Source organism: Pinus tabuliformis, chromosome 2_1, assembly GCF_031772625.1.
Source record: "Pinus tabuliformis cultivar Carrire ecotype Pingquan chromosome 2_1, CPIR1, whole genome shotgun sequence".
NCBI classification, from domain to species: Eukaryota; Viridiplantae; Streptophyta; class Pinopsida; order Pinales; family Pinaceae; genus Pinus; species Pinus tabuliformis.
The window spans coordinates 969,361,841-969,379,461 of NC_142299.1; the positions used below are offsets into that span (position 1 = coordinate 969,361,841).

The 17,621-nt window shown below is 40.7% G+C and overlaps 1 protein-coding gene across 7 annotated transcripts in view; it reads left to right on the forward strand.

Moving 5' to 3' along the window:
• Positions 1-332: 332 nt before the first annotated feature.
• LOC149203858 (ras-related protein Rab7-like) overlaps positions 333-17,621 on the forward strand; it is a 207,329-nt gene continuing 190,040 nt past the window's right edge. For 2 of the 7 annotated variants that reach the window (XM_089403594.1, XM_089403595.1), the window contains exons 1-2: positions 335-558; positions 656-762. In XM_089403594.1, the coding sequence (XP_089259720.1) occupies positions 710-762 (53 nt within the window). In that variant the 5' untranslated portion in view covers positions 335-558; positions 656-709. Of the gene's footprint in view, positions 559-655; positions 763-17,621 lie in introns of all 7 variants that reach the window. The other 5 variants (XM_089403598.1, XM_089403597.1, XM_089403596.1 and 2 more) reach the window with 5 other exon arrangements.

Sequence of the window (17,621 nt, forward strand, 5' to 3'; positions counted from 1 at the left end):
AATTATATAATTATATGAGCACAGTCTATTTAAACATAAAAATAAAAGTGTATTTAAACATAAAAATAAAATAAAAATTCATATATAGCTTTTATAAAACCTATATGCAAGTCCACTCATGGCTACCATAAAGAATTCAACCCAATATTTCGACAAAATGATGAAGGGTGAGATCGTCTACTTGTAACATGAGCCTATGCAAGTCCATTCATACACTCCCATAAAAATTTCAACCCAATATTTTAAAAAAGATGAACAGTGAGATAAAAAGAATAATTGCTTCTCATGAATCCGAGCAGCTGAATTGTGCAAGGGACATGTGCTTGCTCAATATAATTTTATTATTGTTCTTCTATAAAGGCTCTCACGAACCAAAAGAAACACGAAAAACCAAAAGGCTGCTCGAACATGGAATGAAAATCCATTGCTCAACTGAGGATGCATCACACAACTGTGCATGATCTGTATCGGGAACCATCTGAGTAGGTTTGAAATATACATAACTAGCGACAAGTCAAATCTCGTTATCTTCTGACCATCTTCTCGATTTCCCTGAAGGTTCTCGCATTTTCTTCTTCTCTAGTATCATTTATTAACTCCTTAGTTGTCATCGACATTTGATTGCTGATACAGTGCATGATTCTGAGAATCTCAGAATTGACAATTGGGTATGTAGATACTGGTCTGAAATTGAAGGAAGCTTGGGATTATGGCGACTCGGAAACGGACATTGCTGAAGGTCATCATTCTGGGCGATAGCGGGTAAATGTTTCAATTCATATTCCTTTGTAAATATTGTGGGATAATATGATATGCATACATTGATTTCATTCTGTGGGCAGATCCATTTTTTTTAAATTGCTTGTAAAATATCTCAATTTATCCTCCATTGCTTGAGATTCTCACAATGAAATGATGCTATTGCTTTGTTTTTATTTACTCATTAAGCTTTAATTCAACCCATCTAATTTATGGCGATCAATTATGGTAGTATTAGTGATTATATATGTATGGTCTATCCCCTTCTCTGAGGGAATGGGTCGGCAAGCTTGATATACAGAGAGAGGCGCGAGAGAAAGAAAGAAAAACTGAAATGATTAATAATTACAATGCAGATTTAGCTATGCAGATTTATCTCTGCAGATTTCTGCGTTTAATTAACCCTAGGATCCCTGCGCTTAAATAACAGAAAAGTCCGCAACATGACTGCATCCATTAATCAACTGCAATCACAGATTTCAGCGAAATTAACAAGGAATTAAAGCAGAAACACCGACATAGTCAGATTTCAGGGACGCTTGAATTTATGTCAAGAAAACCCTCTCTGGATATAAGGACATAGCACCGAAAAGAAATCAATTCTTATCGATGAGGATTACGCAGTACATAAGCTTCCTGCATTAAATCTTAATGGACATCCCCCTTCGTGCAGTTTCGCTACTGTGTATGAGTGCAGATTGTTCAAGTCTCTTCTAGAAATCACGGAGTGTTATCAAGGCACAGAGATTACAACTGTTGCAGAATGACAAGGAGCGGTCACTGTATCTGCCTTCAATTCCCCGCCGTTACTGATTCACAGCAGACAATATTTGGTTGTTACAGATTTCTTACTCCTGCCCTGCTGGTACAGATTCTGCCTTTCCTTGTTGATAGAGATTTCTACTCCCAATGGCTCTAGGCTCCTTTCTCCAACAAAAGAAAATTCCTACCTTCTGTATCATAGATGTAGCCTGTAACGTTTAAACAAGTAATACAATTGTTTTTCTTAGGTAAACTCCCATTTTTTATAGCAAGTTAAAAAAATGAGGTAAAATAGTGAATGCGTACACTCTACATGAATCAATAAAGCAGGGTGGGGTGTTTGAAAACAGTTGCAAGGGAACAATTTGGCATGCAGGCAAAATGATAAGACTCATGCGCAGAGAGGCAAGAAAATTGCGGGCCACATAATTAAAATAACAGGAATCTGATGGGTGTTCTTATTGTAGTAACTAACAGCAGATAATGCTAATGCTGGTGTTAAATATGGCTTCCTATTCCATTTATAAACAAGGACTACTACTATCCAGGACAGCCAAGAGAAGTAAGATAATTTTTTTAAGGTCCAAGAGTGACCACAAAGTTGATCAATATGAATCAAAAGTACAGCCAATGTGAATACATAGTGGCAGTGCGAAATCAACTCCTACCACCACTATATCAGAAACAGAGAAAGCGCTAACTGAATAGTCAATAGAAAGTTGAAACACATGAAGTAGTGCAGATACAAGACGAAGGCCAAAACCATATTGACCATAAAATGCAGCTGTTATGGTGTGCTGGGGCACAAGCTAGAGTGAGGAGAGAGAGAGGATGGATCCTGATCCAGGACATCGGCCCCTTCATGACATCGATCACTATGAAGGGACCGATGTACTACCTGATGTTGTCGTCTAGTGGGAGCTGGGAGGGCTGGGATCTGAAATCCTAGTGGGAGCCTTGGGTTGATGAGGTCCATCACTCCTAACTAGCATAAGGACAAGGGGAAGAATCTTTGAATGAATGAACATCTAGCAAAGAAAATAATCTCTCACATAGGCTTTGTTGGCATGCATTATATCATGGTATTGCCATGGTGAGCATTTTTTAAAATGCAACTTTCGTCCCATATCGGTGTCCATCATAATCATGGCATTCACAAGAAATGGCAATCTTCAAGAATTGCAGTAGGTTGTGGATCCACATTTGCATAACATCATTTACCGTACGTGGCATGAGAACATCTCCTTTTTGTTCTTCAGAATTCTTCTAGAATAAAGCATATTAGAAGAGTTGTCATACAGAGTCCAGAATTATTGGTCCACAAATACTGTTAGGAGTCTTTTCGAGTATAAGGATATTTTTCTTCAAGTAATTTTATCACCTAAACTTACACCCCTTAGTGCAAAATTTTTACTGGGTTCTAAGTTCAAGTGTAGCTCGGAAGAGTCAGTGTCACCACAATAACTACTTCCCTCACTTTAGGTTGGATAATGCAACACAAGGGGGGCTTCCTAAAAACAACTAGTTTCCCAAAGGTACAAAATCTAAGATGGCCTAGGTTACTACTTACTTGATCAACTATGTGATTTCTGGTTGTTAATCCAGTTAATTCTCAATGGCTAAGTTCAGATCTGATTTTTCGTATTTTATTAAGGTAAAATTAGAGTTTGTGAGGTTTTTCTTATGTGTGTTTAATCCTTTTAAATTCCAGATCTGAAAATTAGCTAAGTTCTGTTATAAACTTGCCTCAAAGATGAATTATTTTAAACCGACAACCAAGTGTATGACAGGAGATTGTTTTAACCTTGAATCAGATATGAAATTAGTTGAATCTAAGGCTAAGACACTTGTAAATCGGAAGAATTTCAGCCACTTACTAAATATGAAAGGTACGGTCAACAAACAGCCTTGTAAAAGATTTAAATTACTCTATTTGATTGTAGATTTTGCAACAGCAAGTATATTTCCATAAAGGGGTAATTTCCAACTTAAGATTAAGGCAATCGACCATACAACCTAGGGTTGAAGTTAATGTGTAAGCAAATAGAAAATTGCAAATCTACATAAAACAAAGAAATAAATGAAAATGTAAATGTTTGGCTAGAAGAATTGACTAGTGGCTAGCTACCAAATTATGGCATATGGGGTCAACTAAAGCTCATCATGGAGGCTTAAGGTAGACTAAAAGATGGATATGGTTGAAGTGTTCAAACCCTAACAATCTTTTAGCGGATTAATTGATTTGAGAATAACAAAGGAAAATCCTAATGGAGAGATCTTCACAAGAGAGGGGATCTACTATGCAAGAGCTAAGAGGGCATACAACTGTGCATTGAAAAAAATGACCACACTTAACTTTTATAGTACCAAATACCAAAGAATTTTAGAGAAAGAGCTTACCTGAAAATTAACTCAAGATCAATCAAACATCTACATAAGAATGTCTTCCACTTAAGCACTCCAATCAACTATCCATAACCATAACAATATCAACTAAACCAAGTGTTCAAGAGTGTATTCTCCATGTGCTTCTAACAAAGCTTACAATGAGAGGAGCTTCTCTTATATAGAGAAGAAAACCAAAAACCTCCTGTATAGAATAATAATAAAAATCCTAAATCTAGTTTTAGAATCCATAAATAACTATTATTTCTTTAACTAACTAGAGAGATGTAGTTAACAATACAATAAAAATAGTGGATCCAATCTTTGAGTGAATAATCTCCAATATAGAAAGAATATCAGAGTGGGAATTGTGGGCATAAGGAACTCCTCACACATGTGGCATGTTCCTCCATGAAGTTGACCTCCTCAAGCATGTGAAAGTGGCTTGTGTGGCCTACCCAAGCAAAGAATGAGGCTCGGAAACCCCATCAAATAAGGATGACCTCTCCAAGAAGTGAAACAACCAAGCTAGCAAGTTGTCCAAGTAGCATGTGTGGCTCCAAAAAGGTGGAGGACTCATCTCCAGATGCTTCGATGGTCTAAAGGTGAGGTCTCGAAGGTGCAATGAACTCCTTAAACCATGCCAATGGTCATATCCAAGGAAAGAGGGGTCAAAACAGGCTCGTTGTCCAAGCAATATGCCAATGATCTTTTCAAAAGGGTGGATGACTCCTTAACAATGGTGACGTGTGTCTCCAAATGTGTGCTAAGTAGTGAGGACCTAAGTAACATCTTCTAATAGCTCAATAACTCTTAATTTTTGTACCATCCCTAACTTGACCATGGTTTGGACATCACTAACCTTAATTACATGTGAAAACCCCTCAGACAAGATGCATTTCCTAGGACTCTAAGTTAGGTGTAGGTGATGTGGTAAATGTGGTAATAGGAAAATGGTGTTTTCACAAGTTGACCCTCATAGTCATATATGATGAGTGAATAAGAGGTCTTCCCCTTAGCTTTCAAGAACAAGGGGTTGTCAGTATTAGCTTCCACATGCATTCCTTTAGAGGGAGCGCTTAGCATTGAGTTATCATTCCTTGAGTCTTTCTTTTTCTTGTATTCCCTTTTCTTAATGTTTGCATAGTCCCTTCTTTCCCTTTTATTTATTTGGGAATGGAACTTAGGGAATAAGACTTGCAAGGTGGCGTGGCTCATGCTTATAATAATATGAATTTAGTTGCTTCTGCCTCGAGAATTTTTAGCTCTTTTAATTTAGTCATTTTCATAGGTGGGACTTTTCTTTGTATTTTAGACCTTGCCTCATGACATACAATAAGTCAATCATGAAAAGGGGAAATGATGAAAATGCATGAAAATTGTGATGAAATGACGTGGTGTAAAAAATGGCTAGGAAAAATGAAGGGATTGATATGAAACACCTACCTAGGTCACTAGTGGTATGACTCAGTTCATAGGGTGACACACTTATCTAGAAGTAAATTATTAACACACCATGGAATAACCTCGTAAGAGACGATAATTTAGAGTGTTATGAGCCATTATTGAATACACCATTGATCACCATAGGCCATGAATCTCATCCTAGAAGCAACATCATCGTGTGTAAGAAGAAGAGCATATGGTACACATTGTCTGGTACATTCTTCATCAAACAGTTGATGTCATGGGGGTTAGCTAAGCAAATGCTTGAAATGCCTTTGACAACATCCATGGGTAATCCATAAATCTCATCTGTGAAATTGCTGGTTGTGATTAGAATCACAAGTGAAGAAATCCTCTTGTCACCCCTACAATGTTGATTTGTGTAGCTTGGGAGGTACTCCCACAACCCCTGGGGTACTGGGTTTGTGAGGAGTTGACCCATAGAAGTGGTTTGTGAGAAGTGTACCCAAGTAGTGGGCAAAGACCCAAGTGGAAAATAATTGTTTTATTCATTGAGCTATGGGGCGCCTAAGGATTTGATGGAGTGGCGAAAGACAAATGAAATGGAATTCATTTCTAATGATAGTGGGGTTTTTGTGGTTTGGTTCAAGTCGACTTGACCCATGGGACATGACCCTTGGGGTTTAATATGCCCCCCTAAGATCACTATAAGTAGAAGAGAATTCAAGCTCATTCACACACATCCACAAGTAAATTTCATCAAAGAAAGACAAGCACAAGAACCAGAGATCTCAAGAAGGACGAGTTTGCAAGGAAGAAGGATGAGTTTGATGTCTTTTCTAATGTTCTGGTAGATCGAGTTCAAGGAGAGCTGTTCGTGGGTATTCCAGGCATAAGTCTATTCATAAAGTCTGTGATAATCTTTGTGAGTAGTCCAAGTTTAGTTCAAAGCTACAAGAGAGGGTCAAGACCTCTGTTAAGCATGGAATATAAGCCCGAGTTGAGGCCGAGTCTTCTCAAGGAGTAGTGAAGGTTTTCTAGTGGCTGGAAGGTAAATTCAAGGGACGTTTATGTGACTGAAGTTGCCACAGATCTGAGGTGTCTGCAAGGAGTCATCTAGGCTGAGATACTTCAGCGTGCTTGATGCTCAGAGTACCAAGGATCTTTAGGGACTATGTCGAGCTCGTAAATAGGTAAGGTTGTTGTGTCTTGTGTTGATAAATTGTAGAGAGTGGAGGTTTGTTCATATTAGTTTTGGACAACAATATTTGTGTGACCTAGTTACAATGAACCATGTGTGTATTCATTGTTGTGTGGGCTAATTTGATAAGTCCTAAGTACAGTGATAAACGGTAGTCTTGTCATTGTTGCGAGGGCTTTTTTGTTGTGCCCTAAGGACTGATCTTGGAGCAGCAAAGAAGTCAGTCAAGAGGGCTGTTGGTGATGCCCTAGTTCAGTGAGTGCAAGTTGGAAAATCAGTGATAAGAGGGCAGAGTTTGAAGACCTTAAGAGCAGGCTATCTTGGAGAAGCTAGAAGGTTGCTAGAGGGAAGTTTGGAGGCCTATGTTCAGTCATTCTAGGAGTAGCTAGAAGGTTGATAAAGGCAAATTGTTCAGCTAAAGATACAAGCATCCAGAAGTTTCAGAAGTACTTGTGAGTAGCAGAAGAGGTGGCAAAGGACCTACCATGTGTTTAAGGTACGTGGATTGAAAGGGCTGAGTCGAGATCTCCTTCAACAATTAAGTCAAGTGTATCTTGTTCAAGGGTAGTTTGATGTTCATAAGTTGTTGACATCAAGCCCTAGTTCTTCTTGTATTAGGGTTCATTGTAAGGGCCATGATCCTTGGTACGGAAGCCCTATGTTTGTTGTATTAAAGTTTGTAATATAACAAATTTTGGATTGAAAAATTGTCTTGTGTACTGCATTGATTCACTGTTGTACAAAGTGTTTGTGTTGTGGAATTTGTGTGTTTGTGATCGTGTTTTAGACACAACCCTGATTCTGAAGTGCTGAGGAAAACTCAACATGGTATTAGAGCTACTTTGAAGTGACAATTGAATCAGAGTGTGATCCGGATTTAAACAGGAACACAACAAATTACAGAGATAACCATAAACACAGAGATGCAACGGAAATAATACTTCATTTCATTAATGTAAAATACTGAAATATGCTTACAAACAGAAATGGAAATAAACCAACTAGGGCGATGGTAGCTTATCTCTGAGAAGAGATGTGGTGGCTACATGCCTCTGAACTGTGTTACAATGAGGCTTAAAGGCCTATTTATTGTTGAGAAACAATGGAAAACCCTAAACATCCAAAAACCTAACCCTAGAAGATGAAATGGCAAACTGTGGGCCCCGTTTGGGTAAATTGGTACATCAACTTCCCGGGGTCGTAACTTTGGCATACGATCTCCGTTTGATGCGCACAATATCTCGTTAGAAAGATCTATTCGAGAACTACAACTTTGGGAAGAGCAACATCGGTCCATGGACCCATGTTGCTCCCATTTTTCCCAAAAAAACGTCGTTTAGGGCCTCAAAACGAGGTTTTGGAAGTTCAGGACCCGAAAAACTGCTAAAATTAGTAAATTGTGCTACAATTAAGGAAACTGAAAAGCTGAAAGAAACAATGGTGGGGGTCCAAGTAGACTTGGCGAGTGGCCACCAATATCCACCTAGATCATTCCTCCCCCCTTAGGAAGCAATGGTCCCCATTGCGTTGAGTTCCTCCATGAAATGAGGAAACTTCTGCTGAACTTGGTCCTTGGTGAGTCACTTGCCCTGGTGAAGGAGTTGGCTTGCTTTGACAACTCGATACAGTTGGATATTCTGCTGGCGAATGTGCTTGATTTGTGTGTCGATGACCCGATCAGTTGTAGCTTGTTCCATGCAATCTGGATTTAACTTTGTGGGTGTGAGCTGTTCTGCAATGTTGGATGTGTCTAGTAATGGTGGAAAGTATGGCCGAAGGCGGTCCACATTGAACACTGGGTGCAGGCCAAGGAATGGGGGACTGCTGAGCTCAAATGCATTGTCTCCCACAACCTTAGTAATGGTGTAAGGACCATATCAAAGTGGTCTGAGTTTCCGATAGGCTTCGGTAAGGCGTTCCTTTTGCAAATGCAACCAGACTTTGTCGTCCACTTGAAACTTGTGTGGCACTCGATGTTGATCATGTCCTTGCTTGTACTTAGCATTTGATTTCTCCAGAATGTCATGGACTTGCTGGCAAATATGTTGGATGTGCTCAATGAAGCTGTTTGCCTTATTTGTTTCGGACTGGACATGAGCCGAGTCTGCGTGAGTAGCTGCAAATGGCATGGCCACATCAATGGGACATAGTGGCTAGAATCCCAAGCCCACCTGAAAAAGGCTGTGGCCAGTCGAGCTGTGAAGAGCCCGGTTGTAGCTGTGTTGAACATAGGGGAGGCTCTTGTCCCATGTGCGTGGATGCTTTGAGTTGTACATGCGCAGAATGTGTACGATCATCCTGTTGACAACCTTTGTCTAGCCATCAGTTTGAGGATGGAAGGCTGTGGACTTAGTGAGTTTGGTGTCCAGCATCGACCAGAGACTGGACCAAAATGTACTGAGGAACCTACTGTCCCGATCTGAGATGATAGACTGTGGGATCCCAAAGTGTACCCACACTCGTTCAAAGAAGAGTTTAGCAGTGGCTTTTGTTGTGATATTCTTCTTGCAGGCCGCCATAATGGCCATCTTCGAGAACCTGTCGATGACCACAAAAATTCAGTTGTTTCCATGCTTAGTGGAAGGAAGGCCTGACATGTAATCCATGGAGATGGATTCCCAAGGTCGACTAGGGGTAGGCAACGGGGTATAGAGGCCTTGCTTCTTGATGGTCGGTTTGGCAATGGCGCAGGCTGCCAGGCAGTGCATGATCTGATGTACTTCTCGACATCCTGTCGAAGATTCGGTCAATAGAAATACTTTTGCAGTACTGCCACTGTTTTCTTGACCCCGAAATGCCCAGCAGCCCGACTGTAGTGTGCTTCCCAAATCATCTTGGCACGCTTGATTGAAGGAACACAAAGGTGACCCAAGTGGCATAACAGGGCATCCTGGAGGTGAAAATGTGGAACATGCTGACCCTCCAAGAGTGTCTGGTATGTGTGGCCGAATTCTGGGTTGCTTTTGTAGAGAAGTGGCCAATTAGAAGTCTCGTGCCCACAAGAGTTGAGCATGGTGGTTAATGCCATGATCGATGGTCGACTGATGCAATCTGTAACATTATTGGTGCTGCCCTTCTTATACTTGATCTTCAAATGGAACTGTTGTAGGTATGTGGACCACTTCTAATGGCGATCATTCTGCAATTTCCCTTGGGTTTGTATGAACTGCAGGGGTTGGTGGTTTGTGTGCATGACCGTTTCCTTCACCAAAATGTAATGCTTCCATTGTCGACAGACCTGCACAATGGAATACATCTCTTTGTCATAAGTGGGATACTTCCGGACTGTGTCTGAAAGTGTCTCACTGTGATATGACACTGGATGCCCTTGTTGAGTAAGCACTGCCCCAATAGCATAGTCAGAGGGGTCTGTCTTGACCTCAAATGGTTGTTGCAAGTCTGGTAATGCGAGCACTGGTACCGAGCAGAGGCGATCTTTCAACTCTGTGAATGCCTTCTGTTGAGATTCAGACCAAAAGAATTTTGCTTTCGCTCCTCCCTTGGTGACTTGACTCAAGGGCCAAGTGATATGAGAAAATCCCAACACGAACCTGTGGTAGAAGTTGGCAAGACCTAGAAAGTTGCGGAGCTCTGTCAGAGTGGTTGGAGATGGCCAATCCCGAATGACTTGGATCTTGGCTGGATCCACATGCACCCCCTGTTCATCAATAATGTATCCCAGATATTGAACTTGGGTCATGCCAAAAGTGCATTTCTCCAAATTGGCACATAACTTGTGTTGCCGCAGTGTTTGGAGAACCTGTCGGATGTGGTGGAGGTGCTCTTCCCAACTCTGGCTGAAGATCAGGATGTCATCCAAGTATACCACTACAAATGAGTTGGTGAATGGTCGCAAGATGTCATCCATTAGCCTCATGAAGGTTGCAAGAGCATTCGTCAATCCGAAAGGCATAACTAACCATTCGAAAAGGCCCTCCTTGGCTTTGAAGGCAGTCTTCCACACATCAGAGAGTTCGATTGGTACCTGGTGATATCTTGACTTCAAATCGATCTTGCTGAAATATTTTTCCCCCTTCAGTTGGTCCAGGAGGTCATCAATCCGTGGGATCGGGTACCTATTACAAACAATGATCTTGTTCAGCGCCTGATAGTCAATACAGAGTCTCCAAGTCCCATCCTTCTTCTGTACCAACACGATCGGGCTCCCACAGGGCGATGAACTCGGACGGATGTGACCTTTCTGCAACAACTCCTAAATCTGCCTCTTGATTTCATCGTTCTCCAGAATGGAGCGCCAATAGATTGGTCCATTGGGCAACAACGCACTTGGGGTCAGATCGATGGAGTGCTTGACCTGACAGTGCAGAGGAACCCCTGCGGGGGAGGTGAATATGTCCTCGTACTCCTCCACGACCTTGTCCATCTGTAGTTGTCGTGCGGAGGGGCCCTGTCTGGAGGTCGTGGCCATCGTCTTCTTCTTTCCTTGAGGGCGTATCATTAGGAAAACAAATTTCCCGGTTTTGGAAATGAGCTTACTGCATTGTTTTGCAGTAACCAAAGAGATGGCGGTAGGCGGTGCTGCCTCCGGTATTCTGTACAACTTATTTCCCAAAGTAACAATAACGGCACGGGGCCTTGATTCACACACAACATGTCGCTTCCACAAGTATGGTTGTCCTAATAATACATCACAAACTTCAAGGGGAACAATGTCACACAATATCTCATCTGTGAAGGGCTTGATGTTGTATGGAAGGCGACACTGCTGGCTCACGCGAAGATCTCGTCCTTGGTGAAGCCACCCGATGGTGTACGGTTGTGGATGTGCTGTGGTTGGTAAGCCCAGCCGCTTCACGACCTTTGCCAAAATGAGGTTCTTTTGGCTTCCGCTGTCGACAATGAACTGTAGCGGGGAGCCCTTTATCCACATCTGGGAGTGGAAGAGATGCTCCTCCTCCTCTGGATCTTCGGGTTCCTCCTTCTGGATCTTCGTGGTGGCAACGGTGGCATTGGGCTCTGCATCGATAATCTGCTTCCCTTTGTCATTCCCCTTGTCGGGTTTTGACTCAGAGTTGGAACATGCATCTGATTCTGAAACCTTTAGCTTGGCCACCAGTGATTGCTTGGCCCGACACTCACTTGTGTTGTGAGTGGAGCTCTTATGGAACTCACACCACTTTCCTGTGTCCTTTTTCAGCTTCGCGGCGCTGTTCTTTGCTTGCAGCTTTGGTGGGTTGTCTTGGGTCGCCCCGCCTTGGCTTTGTCCTTTGTTCTGCGGTTTGGGGGCACCTTTCCCTTGCTTCGGATTCGCAGATCCAAAGTCTCGCTTCTTCTGTTTAAACTTTTGCTCGACCTTGACGACATATCGGTATGTCGTGCTGAGCGAGGAGATGTTCAGGAATTCTATTTCTTCCTAGATGTACTTGTGCAGGCAGCTGCAGTATTTGAGTATCAAATGCTGCTCCAAATCCTTGATACCCAACTTTGTGCGAAGGGTATGGAAAATATTGGTAAACTCCGGCACGTCTTGGTCCCTTCCTTGCCGCAGCGTGGTCCACTTTATGTATTGATCCTCATAGCTTCCGACAGGGTAGTACTGCTCCTTGATGGCATCCTGGAATGAATCCCAAGTGGGTGCAACTGAAAATAGTGAGCTTGTACTTTCATCCTTCTGCTTGCAGTAGGTTTCCCACTAGTCCTTGACGTGGGGGGCTGCTTTGAGAAGAGCAAAAATAATCTTTTCTCGACTGGAAAAATCATGAACAAAAAAATAACCCTCTAGAAGATTTAACCATTTATCGACGACATCTGCATCTATCTGACCCTCGAATATGGGGATTTCAAAATTAACTTGTACCTTAATTGGTGTGGCGTTTCCAGAGTAGCTGTTGGAAGCCGATGCGTCGCCCCTGGGTAGCCGTTGAAGGATCTGGGCAACGCTGTCCATCATCGCGTTCCTTTGTCGTTCGAGGGCTTCTTCGAGCAAGATTTTGATAGGATCCCCTACCCCCTCGTCTTTCTTTTCATCCGCCATGGGATGCTGTCGGGATTTGTGAGGCTGGTCTTGCAAAAGTTCGACCAGTTCAAGCCCTAACTCCTTATATCCCGATCTCGTTGGGGACATGCAAAGAAAAATAGAGAAAAAGCAGACCGCTCTGATACCACTGATCCAGATTTAAACAGGAACGCAACAAATTACAGAGATAACCATAAACACAGAGATGCAGCGGAAATAATACTTCATTTCATTAATGTAAAATACTGAAATATGCTTACAAACAGAAATGGAAATAAACCAGCTAGGGCGATGGTAGCTTATCTTTGAGAAGAGATGTGGTGGCTACATGCCTCTGAACTGTGTTACAATGAGGCTTGAAGGCCTATTTATTGTTGAGAAACAATGGAAAACCCTAAACATCCAAAAACCTAACCCTAGAAGATGAAACGGCAAACTGTGGGCCCCGGTCGTAACTTTGGCATATGATCTCCGTTTGACGCGCATAATATCTCGTTAGAAAGATCTATTCGAGAACTACAACTTTGGGAAGAGCAACCTAGGTCCATGGACCCATGTTGCTCCCATTTTTCCCAAAAAACGTCGTTTAGGGCCTGAAAACGGCTCTGGAAGTTCAGGACTTGAAAAACTGCTAAAATTAATAAATTGTGCTACAATTAAGGAAACTGAAAACCTGAAAGAAGAAACAATGGTGGGGGTCCAAGTGGACTTGGCGGGTGGCCACCAATATCTACCTGGATCACAGTGTGCTCGACATACAACTCAAGAGGGAGTTGTTTGCCTTGTTGTTGAGGGACTAACAACATGGTGAAGTTGGTCACTAGTCTAAGGTACGAAGATAGATTGGATGGCTTGCCCAACTATAGTCCTTGGAAGGAAAGGATCAAGCTTGTCTTGTTGGTGAACAAGATATGGGAGTTTGCCGACAAGGAGATAAAGAAACCAACTGACCCTAAGGAGTTGGATGCGAAGGCAAAGTTCATCATCCTAGACGAAGTCAAAGATCACTTGATACCTCATCTGATTGGGAAGAACATTGCCCATGAGATGTAGAAAGATCTTTAGGATTTGTTCCAGAATAAGAATGAGAATTGGTTGTTGGTATTGAGAGAGAAGCTAAAGAACACCAAGATGTTGGATGGTGAAGGCGTGGCTCCGTATTTGACGAGACTTACTTAAGTTCGAGATGAGCTTGCTTCCAATAGCGAAAATGTTGCAGAGTCTGAGCTAGTGAAGGTTTCTTTGAATGGATTTTCTGAGGAATGGAAGCCGTTTATCAAAGGGATCATCACTCGAGAAAAGCTGCCATATTGGAATAGGTTGTGGGATGACTTCATCCATGAAGAACTGCGAGACGAGGACCTTCATAAGAAGAAGAAATTTTTTGATGATAACGTGGCTCTTGCAGGGAAGATGTAGGGAAAAGCAAAGGACTTGAGCAAGTTGAAGTGTTATACCTGTGGCAAATATGGTCATTATTCAAGCAAGTCTCCGTAGAAGAAGAAGGGAGACAATAGAAGGAAAAGGGGAGGGTAGTAGCTGATGCTGCTACATCTCCTGAGCTGGATGACCTTTTGAGAAGGTTGGAAGACAAGTACTTTACTCTAGTTTCTCATTTCTCCCATTAGGGAATTTTGAGGTCTCAAATGGGCCTCCTAAGAAAAATAATAAAATAATGGATAAAACATAAAATAAGAGTTATGAATGTGCTTTTCACCTTTTGCACTACAATTCATGTAACCATGGTTACATTCAATTAAAAAAGTTGTACAAAAATAAATTGAAAAAAGAAGAAGATTGATGTGACTAAATGAACTTTTCAAGAAAAAGTCATTATTATTAAACAAGTAATGCATTTGTCCTTTGTACTTGAATAACTTAAAATAAATTATAAACATAAATTCATGAATTATTATCTATATATTATTAATTAAAATTTATATTACTAAAATTATATAATAACATGTAATTAAGATACCTTATAAAAATCAACTACCATAATGTAATAATTGTAATATAATATATTATATATTAGATGTGGAGTTGATTTATATGATATATATTAAACATTTAAATTAATTTATGTAATATTATATATAAGTAATATATGGCATAAGCCCAAGGGTTAGCTCAAGTGGTCTAGAGCCAGACATGAAGTTCTTTGATATTATTGCTAGTTGTTGTTGATCATGGGTTCGACTCTCTTCGATTCCCTTGGGGGAGGCCCTGTAATCGAGACAAATTGTTTACCCAGTTTACCATCTAGAAAATGTGGGGAAGTACTACTATATATATCTATATATATAACCATAATTTTTAATTATGTTGAATTTTAGAGGATGAATCCCCACCAGCCTTCGTCGTCTGTTGAGGACCTCCCAAACCTTGTCATCTGTTTTTTTTTCTTATTTTATTTTATCTTATTTTACCAATGCCTTTGTTTCCTACCTACTTATATGTGTTTCTTGGGTTTGGGTGATATCATATCATACGTGCCAATTCCAAAACAATTCTAGCTTTCCAAAACGTTAATCATTCAAGACAGCATAGGAGAAGTAGCTTCCACAACAACATAAATCTTGTTGAAATGTCATGTTTCGAAAATTTTGTAAGTATTTTGTTTTATAAAATTCATGTCTCAACATAATTCTGGTTAAAAATATTGAGTTTTTTTCCTAGGGAAAAATCGTAACTTTCATTATATAGATATTGAAAATTACAAGCTGTAGATGCTTCAAAGTAGCATATCTCAAAAATGGTGGCCACAATAGACCACAATTAAAAATATTGAGTTATAAATGTAGTTTAATTATAATTTTGATTATGGTTATGAAACGTGAATGCGCTCAACCCTATTTCCATTTCCGAAATAATTAAATTATTTTTTTATTATTAATTTAAAATTTTTTAAAATTTAATTTATTATGATTATTAATTAAAATGTTATAAATATTTTTTTTGGATTTATTCGTGCAACGTATAAAATGATTTGAAATATGATTTTTTTTAATTTATAAAAATCATGTAATATTAAATATAATAATTAGATCATAAACCATAAATTAAAAAATATATTTATCAATTAATTTTGGATATATATATATATATATATATATATATATATATTGTTGATTTGTGTAGTTTGGGAGGTACTCCAAGCCCTAGGGTTCAGGGTTTGGAGGGCAAAGTGCCACAAGGGTCACTTGTGGGCTTGGAACCCAAGTATGGGGTTTTGCACCCAATTGTGTTTGGGACAATTCCGGAGACACATTTCTACATGCGATTGCATGAGACGATAGAGGGCAGAAAGGAGAATCCAATGCTTCGAGAATCATCGAATTCCGAGCTGTAGAAGTGGAGAAATGAATTTTTGAAGTTGACAATTAATTATTGGTTTTCAAGTCATGTAGGCTTGATGTAAATTACTTCAATAGATGTGTCTCTTCACTCATTCGTTGGAGCCCCTCTTTAGGCTATAAATAGAGGGTGAATTGGATTCATTTGAGGCATCCATGTGTGCAACATATCCTCCAAGACAAGAACTCGGTGGAGAGAAGGAAGGCTCTAGTCTAGCCGCAGCAAGAAGGGTCTTGGACAACGTGGAAGTAAAGGGTCTGAAGTCTGCTACATGAGGTTGAGGAGCCGAGGTAAGTACGGATTGCTTTGGGCTGATATATTGCCGTTTCAAGGGCAGAGAGGGCGGGCAACTAGGTTGAGTTCCTAAGGAGGCAATACACTATTGTTTGGGATTGTTTGGGCACATTTTGGGGGAGGCTGAATGCTGCAACAAGCTGCTGTGCTAGGCCGTAGGCCATAGCAAGTAGCTGGCGGTGTTTTAAGGGCTGCGTTAAGGTGGACAGGACCTTAAGAGGGCAACGTAGCATAGGAGGAGCCTCTCCAAGGTGGACCGCAACCCTTGAGGGCTTAGATTGCTGATTGTGTGGTGGGTTAAGGGCTGCTATACATGCCCTAACCAGAATTGCAGGAGCAGTAGTGCAAATAGTGGTGACAACAATGTTTTTGTGGAGGATTGTTGGGTCAAAGTGTTGACCAGAATTGGATCGTGACATTGCAGCCTGTTGGTGCCATGTGGAGGATCTTCCGAGGAGGTGAAGAGTCTTCCTAGGAGCAGAATTGACAGTGACATGATTGGGTGCCATTGATCTAATTGGAGGGCAGTGCGTTGTCTACCCAAAGTAGCCCTAGAGCAGCAGACAAAAAGGACATTGTTGGTGCATGACTGGGTGAAGATTGCAGCCTTATGAGTAGCTCTTTGATGGATGAAAGAAGCTACTAGAAGGTAGATTGGAGCTTGGGAATTAGGCCTACCCAGAGAGCAGTTTGATGAGCCCATGCACATTGTAGTAGAAGCGACTTGCAACAGTGATAGGTGGCAACCCTCCGACGTCTCGATGTGTTGTCCTTTGAAGGACTAATAAGGGGCAACTAGTGAGCAGTACGGGTGCGAAGGACCTATAGGACGAGATACGACATCGAAGCTGCAACGAAGTTTGTCATTGTATCTTGTATACCATAGACTGTTGTATTATTCAAATTTGGTTTAATATAACGAAGATTGGTGATTGTACATTATTGTACAATTTTGTTAAAAACTGTGTATATTTGTGCATATGTGATTTACTGCTTTATATTTTCGCTGTGCAAAGTAGTTTATGGTTGAGATTCTTGGTTTGGTAGCGTCAGTGATTTTAAGACTCTAACCTAGATCCAAGGTCGTGGAAATTCAACATGGTATCAGAGCGTGTCTGAGCTACTTTGGAAGTAAGTAAATCAGAGTTGTGCGTAGCGAAGTCATAGTTTTAAAAACCGAAATAGGTGATTGCACTGGTCCACCTAATGAACTGGGTTTCAAACTGGGACTGGTCAGGTCTAAATGAACTGGTTTTAAAAAAATATATATTAAATAATTAATTTTTAATGAAAAAACTATTTTTAAGATTTAAAACCATGATTCCAAGCCAATAGAGACAAAATATGCAAAGTTTGCTCATTTATATACCATGTAAAGGTGAATATATCAAAATGGCACCGAGTGCAATACATATTATCGACAAAATACATAAGAAATGAGGCTCTAAATGGCCTATAAAGTCCAAAAACAATGCTACA